At 35.0% G+C, this 10,972-nt stretch overlaps 1 protein-coding gene across 1 annotated transcript; it reads left to right on the forward strand.

The window, feature by feature from the left end:
* The first annotated feature begins 275 nt into the window (after window positions 1–275).
* Window positions 276–1,428, forward strand: LOC18433240 (putative calcium-binding protein CML35). Its single transcript, XM_006843334.4, has one exon. The coding sequence runs from the start codon at window positions 479–481 to the stop codon at window positions 1,166–1,168; it is 690 nt and encodes a 229-aa protein (XP_006843397.1). The 5' UTR covers window positions 276–478; the 3' UTR covers window positions 1,169–1,428.
* The last annotated feature ends 9,544 nt before the right edge of the window (window positions 1,429–10,972 follow it).

Consider the following 10,972-nt stretch of genomic DNA (forward strand, 5'->3'; position numbering starts at 1 on the left):
TTTTTGAGATACACCCTACTCATACAATATAAGGTTGCAACCTTATGTAAAGTTTTCCTCGTACGTTAGAGAGAGTAATCCCCTTTAAACGAAAGAACTTAGAGAGAGAGAGAGAGAGAGAGAGCGAGGAGGGAGAGACAAAGTCACTATCCAGGAGAGAGAGAGAGTGAGGAGACACAAATTCACTTCTCAGGAGAGAGAGCGAGAATCCCATGTCTAGAATCTAGAGAGAGAAAGAGCTACTACTTATGAGAGAGAGAGAGAGAGAGGGGCTGATAGTGATAGAGGAGTTGGGCAAGAAAATGCGGCAATGGAGAAGCTTCGCGGAAGGTGCATTCCAATCCTCCATTTAATGCCATGCCCTCCGCTCCCTCTTTCCAATCACCTTCCCCTCTAACCCTAACTACCCACCAACCCCTTTCGCCCTCTCTCTGCAAATCTTGCCGGAAAACTATAAATTCCCGCTAGTTCTCCAGCAATGAAGTTCACAGTCCTGCCCATTTTCAGGTTGAAAAAATCCCCCTCCCTCTCTAAATCCGACCCTCTTTCCTTTGGCTCCAACACCTCTTCTACTTCATCTTCCTCCTCTGATTCTTCCACTAGCCTCAAAGAAGCCCCGACACCGAAGAGTGTCCTCCCCCCTAATACCTTTTCCCCAAAATCTGGCCGGAAAACCGCTGAAGTTCACCGGAAAACCGCTTCGAAAAGATACACCGGTTCTGATAAACGCTCTGACTTGGAGATTGAAGAAATATACGATACCTGCCGGATACTCGAGCTCGTCGGAGATGGAAAGATCTCGAAGGAAGACGTGGGTCCCGTTTTCAGGGCATTAGGAGTGGAGCCACCGTCCTATGAGGAGCTGAGAAACGTGGCAACAGATGATGAGGGGAGGATAAGCTTGGAGGACCTGGCTCGGTTCGGCGCGCCGGCTTCGGCGGAGGAGCCGGTCAGCGAGTTGATGGAGGCTTTCGGAGTGTTCGATCGAGACGGGGACGGTCGGATCTCGGCCGAGGAGCTCCAGGGTGTGCTCTCGGCTCTGGGTGATGCCGAGTGCACAGTCGGGGACTGCCATCGGATGATCAGGGGATTCGATTCGGACGGTGATGGCTTCGTATGTTTCCAAGACTTTGCGCGCATGATGACCATGCACCAGACCTCCTCATGATCGGCTCCATACGCAGCTCTTGAGAGAGATAAATAAGAAATTCAGAGGAAAAATACGAGTGATCTTTATATTTCGTTTTATTTTGGGGAAATTAAACTGTACATGGTGCAATGTAATGGGATGTGATTTTGCAGTTTTTTTTTGAGATCTTAGGCATTTGTCTGGATATTGTTCATCTCTCTCTCTCTAGAAATTTTCTTTGATGTTTTCTTTATTGGGTACTCCCAATGGGGTTATTAATTAAATAAGTTCTTAATCAATCGGAAAGTAGCATTATATGGTTCTATTTTTAATGTTTTTCTTAGTTGGGCATTCTTTTTTTATTTATTGTGTAATTTCTTAATGGGAAAGTAGTATTATATGGCTCTAGGTGGGCATTTTCTCTTGATATTTAATTTGTTGGGTATCCAGAATGGTTTATTAAATGGTATAATTTCTTGGTGGGAAAGCAGTTTAGTGTTTGAAAGTGTTTTAAATAATAAGGAATGAATTGGATAATGAGTCCCTACTGGATTTGGTGATGTTAGTTTTAATTTACTTGTTAATCTTTTTAATTTAAGGAATGGGTAATTAAACAAGGGTGTGGTTTTTATAAGTTTTCAACCTTAAACAATTCAATTAAGGCGTACTTTAAAATTTTATCACCTCAAACAATCCAATTAAGGCGGATCTTAAAATTTTATCACAATATATAATTTTGTTGTAAAAAAAGTCTTAGTATTATCTTAAAATCTATATTCATATCTAATTAGAATAATTAAATTCCAAAAATGGTTAAAATCAAGTAGATCTATAAATCTATGAAAATTTTGAAAATAGATAATTTAGATAATGTGTTGTTAGATGTACTATTTTTCGGACTCAAAATTTTATTTTTTTTTCATATTCATACATTTCGACGATCGAGATGATCGATTAGAGGGTTATTTCCCATTAAAACAATGCTTGTTTTGGCAGTCACACCTTGAGGACAGGGAAATGTTTGGAATTTGGAATCTGTGTAAACTGTGAGAATCGGGAATCTTTTGGTATATCAGGGAAACGAGACGGTTTCTCTAAAAATTGATCCACATCAATCAGTGATTTAAAAATGTCTACATTGGTGAATCAACAGTGTGGAATGTTGTTTTTACTGAGTGTGGAAAAACACGTGCGTTGTTTTACTGGTAGTGAACAGAGAAAAAACACAGGTAGAAAAATGGCATTTTTTTTTAGATCCGAGCGATTTCTTATATATTTACAAAATTGACACGAGGTCATCGATTCTCAGGTCTCGGCATTTTTTAAAGCAAAAATTATGTAAATATTCATTTTAGTTTTTGTTATTATCAAAATACCCAATACTTTCTATTATTATTGATATGTCCATTTTTTGGACTTTATACTTTTTTTAAAGATGAAGCTACCAAACTGAAAATTTAAATTTTTTCGTTTTTTCAATAACCAAAATGTTTTAAACGCTCTTCTTCACCCGTGTTTTTTTTTTTTATAAATTTCACCAAAGCGTATTGAGAGAGGAATTTGGTTTGGTCTGGATATTCCCATAGCTCAAAGAGCTTGAATTGACAAGAGATCTTTTCTTGAAGGTAGGGCATCATGGGATGGGTCATCAGTTTTCCATTCTCCTATGAAATAGGGGCTAAAACTAATTGCTCCCCTTGATTTTATCAAATAACTATAACTTTAGAAAGGTTCATTGCTTGAGCCTTCTATTGTTCCTCGGTGCTTGTTGATCAAGCAACTTGAGCATGGCAACCACTATTTCTATTGGGCACGCTATACACTTGAAGATCCAAGTACTCGTTTTCATAACTTAGTGTTCAAACTCTAGCGGCTCTCTCTCTCATAGCATCTTGAGTTTGAGGGGGAGTGTGAAAGGAAAATATATATTGTTTTCAGGTTCATATGAAATGTGTATATTATAATAAGTATATATGGGAATGTTAGGTATAATATCTTGTATTTTATGGTTAGTTTGGATATAGTTTACATGTCTGTGCTTTATTTTTATTTTTATTTTTTTTATGTAATTTGTTTGTAAAAGACAAGTCAGTATATTCATACAATTAATAGACATTGAGTCTCTTCAAAAAAACCTGATACTCTTCACAGGCACAAGCACTTGTAGCCATTAGATGTCAAGTTGGATGGTTTGGGGTATGTCATGGAGTTCGAGAAATTTTTTCTTTTAACTTTAACTCTAATCAAAGATACACCTACAATGACCCGATTAAAATTTGATGGACAAGAGTACCCATTACCTCTTTGTACTAAAAGTAAAAGGCCTCTTCGCATACTTTTCCTTCTCGATTTTGGAAGAAAATGAATGATACGACAACGGTATTTATCCGGGACTTATTCTCTATTATAAGAAATAAATAGGATTGGTCTTAGCAATAAATAGGATTGGTAATGGGGACAAAGACATGTATGATACAATTAAGACATTTTCCAATACGGAAAAATGTAGATTGGAAGGTGTAGCAAAGTATAATCATTTTTATTTTAGTGGAGACGATGAAAGTGGCATGTCATAACATGATTTATAGAGCAATGTTGTCATTTTCGCTTGGAGTCTTTTTTGCTTTGGTGAGAAAAATGAAGCAATTCGGTGCTTCGACCGATTCGAGAGTAAGAAGCAATTAGGAGTCTTTATTTATTTATATATATATATATATATATATATATATATATATATATATATATATATATATATATATATATATATATATATATAATATAAAAGTAATGGAAATTCTAAAAAAATACTCTTATATAAGTATTTCTTGTTTGATCGAAACAGCCCGAATCTTCTGCCGAAGCAAAACGAAGCAATCCAAAGCGGCTCGAATCTGACCGAAGCAGCTCGAATCTTCTGCCGAAGTGGAATGAAGCAGTCCAAAGCGGTCCGAATCTGACCGAAGCGGCAGCACCACACATCTCTTTGCCTTAGTTTATACTTAAAATCCGAAGGGTTCGGTGTTTTTGGCCGAAGCGAAGCGAATTTGATAATATTAGTTCATAGTTTGATTCTCACACTTTTTTAAGTTGAAATAAATCAAGAGCAAATTACATAGGAACACTTTTTGAGGGGGTCGATTACCAAATGGGCATTCATTTTCTTGAAATTACGAACACCACCCTCCCCTTAAACGGTGTTTTTTTCCTAAGTTGCTCTCTTGTCCAACAACGGACAGAGGTAGGGCTAATTTTAAAAGTCCAGAGTTGTTCGACATTTCAAATACCATATAGGGATTTAGTTGTTTATTGTCCGGTGTTCTAAACACGGGCAAGTCTCACTCTCTATCTTTCTCTCCACTTCCATGGAGGCGGCTTCTACGTAAGCCAGCCCGACTAGTACATGTACATGCAGTTCTATTCTCGGCTCTGGGCCGGGGCAGCGGTCTTGTCGATGCGTATAAGACAAGCACTAGAGCACCGACTCAGGGCAATGACTGGCAATGACTGATGACTGCTGTGAGGCGTTGAGATGGCTTGGAAGAGAAGCTGTTGCTTCAGGCCAACATCGACTTCAATGGCATCTTCTTCATAGGTGAAGATGCAGGAGAGAGAAAAGGGGGGTAATTTGGTTATATATATATAGAGAGAGATTTATTTTGGTTAGAGAGTCAAACTTTTATTATAGAGAGACTTCGATTTGATTTTCCCCACTGGATTTACACTTCGAAAAGAGAGATGTATGGAAGAACACTGGATAACAAACAACTAAATCTCCGTCTGGTATTTGAAATGTCGGATTGCTCTTTTACTTTTAAAATTAGCTATCCTCCTGTTTAGTATTTGAATTGCTGGAAAAAAACGAAACTTAGAAAAAAAAATACTGCACAGGAGGTACTTATAATTTCAAGCAAATGACTGCCCATTTGGTAATTGACCTCTTCCAAAAATGTGTGTACGTAATTTGCTCATAAATCAATTATATTTTAACATACTTCTATGAACCTAGGCAAGAGTTTTTATCACTTAACGATTTATTAAAAAGAGAAAATAAAATAAAATAAAAAATAAAAAATAAAAACAATGAAAGCCTCGTCACTTTCTACAAGTCAGTGTCGTGGGAGATCTCTTTCATTGCGCAAATTTTCCTTTCTTGATCTCATCAGTTTACCACCCATCTCCCTCCATTGTTTATAGTTTGTACTAACACTAGTAACTCAGCCACTTACACCATTTGTATTTCTTCTTTTTTATTTGTTGGGCATGTTAACCGTAGGAACGCGGTTTGTATAAGTGCCCACTTTATATTATATAAGTAAGGGACACCTCTAAATTTTGCCAAAACATGTAATTATGGTGTCACGAACTTTACAGTAACTTGAAAATTATAGTCAATCCTAATTATAAAAATTTAAATTTCAAAAACTGCAAAAAAATTTGGTATAAGATGTACTCATTTTAGGACTTCAAAACTTCAAAGTTCCCTTTTTAAGGTCGAGATAATCCATTGAAAGGTTTTCAACTTTAAAACACACTTGTTTACGGATTTTTAAGGTGCGCCTTATTTATGTAGTATAAGGTTGTGACGTATATTGCTCCTACATAGGGCTCATGAAGACCGAACTGCTACTAACTTCCAGGCCAATGATGGATGACTATTCAAGAAAATCTGCAGAAGCTTTATTATCCTTTTTGTCTACTTTTTCTTCCAATGGTGGGGGAAGAGTCAAATCTGACAATGGCATGCATCCCCACAAAAAATTTAATTAACCATTTCCCAGAAGTGAGTTATTGTAACTCAATAAGGTAAGAAGACCAAGGCAATAGCGACTGATTATAACTGGAATTTGAATGAATGATTGGTCGCTTGGAAACTGCTAGCCGGCATCATTTACACATGTTTTAAAACTGGGATCGATTTTGGGGCTTTATTTTATACAAGCATTTTATCTAAATTTTCATTGTTATACATACATTTAAAAGGTCATCTGCTTCTCCTCTTAGACATGCTTTTTAAAAAAGGGAATGTTTTCAGAACACCACTAGGTATGGAGAATTTATATATATGTCGTCCATTTTCCAGCCGTTCATTCTGAATGGATGGTTGAGAGAGATAACCCCAATCACAATGTTATGCCTAGCACTATTTCATTTTTAATTTTTAAAATAATATTAACACCAAATTTAGAGCATCCAATCTTCTATTAAGTTTGCACCTACAAAAATATGAAAAACTGTTTTTGATAAAATAAAATAACCAAAATACCCTTTAAATTTTTAGGGGTGATTTGGGTATTTTATTTTTAAAAAATATTTTTTAAATATTTATTAGGTGTGTGCCCCCATGAGATGATGACACACATCAAACTTTATGTTCATACCCAACCATCCATTCTGATCATTAGGGCTAGGATAGAGTGCCGTATTTAAATTATAACTTAGTGGTGTATAGGAAGCTTCCCTTGAAAGAAACATCTATTGTTTTACTCCCAGGGTCTTTGTCAAAACATATATTTAAAAAGCCATCACTACTTTACTGCCATCGCCCTTAGGGTGGTTGGAGAATAGAGAATTGAGCATGAAATGATTATTTGAGATTCATCCCAATATTTTTAAATTTTCCTTTCGCATGTAATCCATGTGCATGTGCATGTACATGGCACACAGGCACTTGAGGCATACTTTGCACACTTGCATCGGTGATGAATCACACTTAACTCATACAAAGGTGTAGTTCGGGTTCGTGGCTTACATATATTCTGCTACAATCAGCTACTCTTGTGGAAGTAAGTCCGACAGCAGTAGGTGTGGAGTTTGTGTGATTCCATGGCGATTTCATAATAGATTAGCATTAACTAATGTGTCGTTTGGATACAAAGATTATTGCAATTCTGCCAATCAGCCCTAGCCCCTAAGTAGGGCTAATGCATTGTTTGGTTGCACGAATAAAGTGAGAAGTTTTGATAGTGTTTTTGACAGCAAAAGTTGAAGTGCTCTTTGGTCGTGAGACTATCATGTTTAAGTGTTGTTTCACTGTTGTTATTCGTTTTAACCATTGTGTTGGCTAATAAGCTAACCAAAAGCCAAATTTAAGAAAATATTTTGGAGTAATAGACAATCATAGGAGCAAATGAAAAGGCACTCTTCCTCTTTATATATTTGGCACTTGAATCTCACATTAAAAATATGGTTTTGAGATATTTTTGCCTTTTATTGATATGTTAAAAGTGGGAATGGAGGGTGGAACATTATGTTGAGGCATCTATCTCCTAACCACCAATGCCCCAACCCCATTAGGCATTCCACAATGAGAGTGACTGAACAAATGAGACTACGGTTTTGAAACACTCTCCTCAAACTTTTGTTGCTTATCTGTTCTTATTCTCTCTTAAAAGAAAATCTATTTGTGCTGTACAGATCTTGGTATTCTCAAGAATATGAATAGGCAAGATAAGTCTTTAATTTTTCTATTTCATTCTTTAATATTTTTATTTCATTGTATCTAAAGGATAAATTTGTTGGGAGAACTTTTATGCACGATAATTTGATCAGTAGTTGCCAAATATTGTCTTGAAACAACATATGTAACATTCCTGTTTCTTGAAGATCAATCTATTTTCTTCTTTTTTTTATAAAAGAATTGGGCTTGGGCTTAAATAGTTAGTAGTTGACTTTAGTAATGCTAAATCACAGTTAACTTAGCAATGCTAAATCATTAGTTTCTATATAGTGATATCATGTAAATATTGGATATGGTGATATCCAAAATCACCCACATAAGAAAATCCTATATTATGTGGGATTGAGATTGATATTGATAAGTTTCTTAAAGAAAATAGAAATCCAAAAAGATTAAAACTCTTGGATATATCTTTTGGTTTTGAAATATATATAACATCTATAGGAAGTCTTTTATTTAGTGTGGATTCCTAATCTTATATATATGGGATGAAATAGGGGAGAATATGTATACCCTATTTGGGTTACTATATGGGAAATGTGGTTTCCTCTAGAGAGAGGGGGGCAGCGCCTCCTGTACATGAGATGCAAGTTCTCTGTTAGAGATAAGTGAGCTTCTTATGGAGAGAAAGATTGCGATGATGCCTCTTGTAAACTCTGAAAATTGATAAGGATGTTTCTTGTAGAGAAGTGGATTTTTAGTTGTTTCCCTTTTTAGTTAAAGAGTAAGTCAGTTTCTTGTTGCTATCGCATTTGTCTGGTGTTGTTGATAAAGATTGCCAGAAGTAAAGAGAAAGAAAATTGACATTATGGTATCATTCATGAGAGTGCCATAAAAAGTTTTGCTTCACTGGGTTTTTGTCGAGGTTATAGAGGTAACATTATGTCCCAAAATTTATGATGTAACTTTTATTGGTATAATGGATTTCTATTTATCATGCTCATGGATGTAGCTCTCTTGGGGTGAACTACGTAAATCTTTGTGCCCTTGTGATGTATAGTTCATGCTTTATTTCTCATACTTTATTTGTCAATAATCAACCCATTGGGTTTAGAGTTTCCGTGTACAACAAGTGATATTAGAGCCTAGTTTTGGGGTTGATGATATGACAGAATGATTTTAAATGCACAGTTCGAAGTGGAGAAATTTAATGGCAAATACTATGTTTCAGCAAGAATGATGAAGAAATTTATATGACAAAAGATGAATAATTTATGAAGTTATCCAATGGATGTTGGTATGGTAATCAGGAGATTTTAATATCAAAGTGAAGATTGTTGAATATAGTGATATCCAAACTCACCCACATAAGGAAATCCTATCTTATGTGGGATTGAGATTGATATTGATAAGTTTCCTAAAGAAAATAGAAAGAAAGAAAGATTAAATTCTTGGATATATCCCTTGGTTTTGAGATATATGTAGTATCTTTAAGAAGTCTCTTATTTAGTGTGGATTCAAAATCTTATATATATATATATATATAGAATGAAAGAGGAGAGCATATGTATGTCCTATTTGGGTCACTATATAGGAAAGGTGACTTCCTCTAGAGAAAGAGGGAGGCAAGGCCCCTTATGCATGAGATGCAAGTTATCCTTTAGAGAGAAGTGAATTTATTATAGAGAGAAACATTGCGATGATGCCTCTTTTAGATTCTGAAGATTGAGAGGCTTATTTATTGTAGAGAATTGGTTCTCATAGAGATTTTGAGTTGTTTCCCCTTTTAGTTAGAGAGAAAGTCAGTTTTGCAGTGCTTTTGCATCTATCTGGTATTGTCGGTAATAGTTGCTAAAAGTAAAGAAAATGAAAAACGACATGTAGTGTCGTTCAGGAGAGTGTCTTAAAAGGGTTTGCTCAACTGGGTTTGTCGAGGTTAGAGATATAACTTTATATTCCAAAATCTATGATATAACTTTCATTAGTATAGTGGATTTCAGTTTGTCGTATTTATGGATGTAGCCCTCTTAGGGCGAACCACGTAAATCTTTGCGTTATTGTAGTGTATATTTCATGCTTTATTTGTCATACTTAATTGCCAAAAAATCAACCTATTGGGTTTAGAGCTTCTCTGTGCATTGGAATCTCCTAATATTTTTTTTTAAGGACAAACCATTCCAAATTTGGCATTTCTTTGATTACTTAAGGGACATAAGGTTTTTGTAAAAGTTGGCCAAACAATTGATGCATGGGTTGATAAAAAGTAAATATCAATTTAAAACTATGTGCATACTTTTAGTGCAACGAATCATGTCAGGGGTAATCCCCTGCTCTACTTTCAAAAACATTACAGAAAGAATAATTTCATAAAGTAGAAAATAGATGGCTCTATAAGGAGCATCGCATAGTCCCCCTTTTCTAAGTCAATATGAATTTTCTCTCAAATTTTTTTTTTTTTTTTTTTGAAGGCTTGTAGTTTTTAATAAGCAAGATTCGCATTAAGGCTTACCATGCTCTGTGTGGAAAATGTCACGAATTTTTTAAAAATGTTCAATTCAAGGGGAGAAAACTTGAGAGAACTGAACTCAAGGGGGTGAATTTATAACAAGAAAATATTGTTTTTTTTTTTAGAAGCACAACTTAATGTCACTGTTTTAAGATAACATTTCCCCCTTATTGAAACAAATCTATATACAGCCATGGATCTTAGGTAAACTAATCCTCGAGATTAAATAAATAGATGAGAAAGCCACCTCTTACTTGTTCAACATTCAAGAACTGTAAGAAACAAAAAGTAACAGAGAATCGCCTATTCTTTTCCAAACGAAAAAGCAAATATTTGAGGGGGAGAGAGAGATGTTATCAACTCGATACTTGAATGAGAGATTCATTGAGTTATAGAAAATATATATATGTTGGTTCGTCCATGAAACATTTGTCCAAAAATATGATTGTTAATTTCGATTTTCCTAAGAAGAGACGTGTATCTCATTATTAACAACAACATCCACTCATAAAAGTGAGTCAGCAAGAAAAATGGAGAACACAAGCTTATGTGTTTCTCCACAGATTTAACTAAGTCCACGGGCAAAAAAAAAAAAAAATGATTTTTGTAGAACTTGCAGTAAAGGAAGTAATCAATGGTTTTACCATAGCAACTCCCAAAAAAAAAAAAATTCACATGTCTCATCTTTTTAGAAATCCTAATCAATATTCAATCTTAACCATTCATCTTTTTCAATAAATTAAAGTTAATTCTACTCCTTAATTCTCTACAACCAAAGAGAAAGACACAAATATATTGAAAGAAAACCAAAAACCAAAATAACACCAATTATAAATTTTAATATCTAAAAAGCACTAAGGGAAAAAAACAACAACTAAAAACCCATTGAATCATAAATACTCTATGTAAACTTGTCTCATTTATTCTAGAAGTGTTGTCT

This window comes from Amborella trichopoda, chromosome 1 (assembly GCF_054954075.1).
Source record: "Amborella trichopoda isolate Santa Cruz 75 chromosome 1, AtrichopodaSantaCruz75HAP2 v2.0, whole genome shotgun sequence".
Taxonomy (NCBI): Eukaryota; Viridiplantae; Streptophyta; class Magnoliopsida; order Amborellales; family Amborellaceae; genus Amborella; species Amborella trichopoda.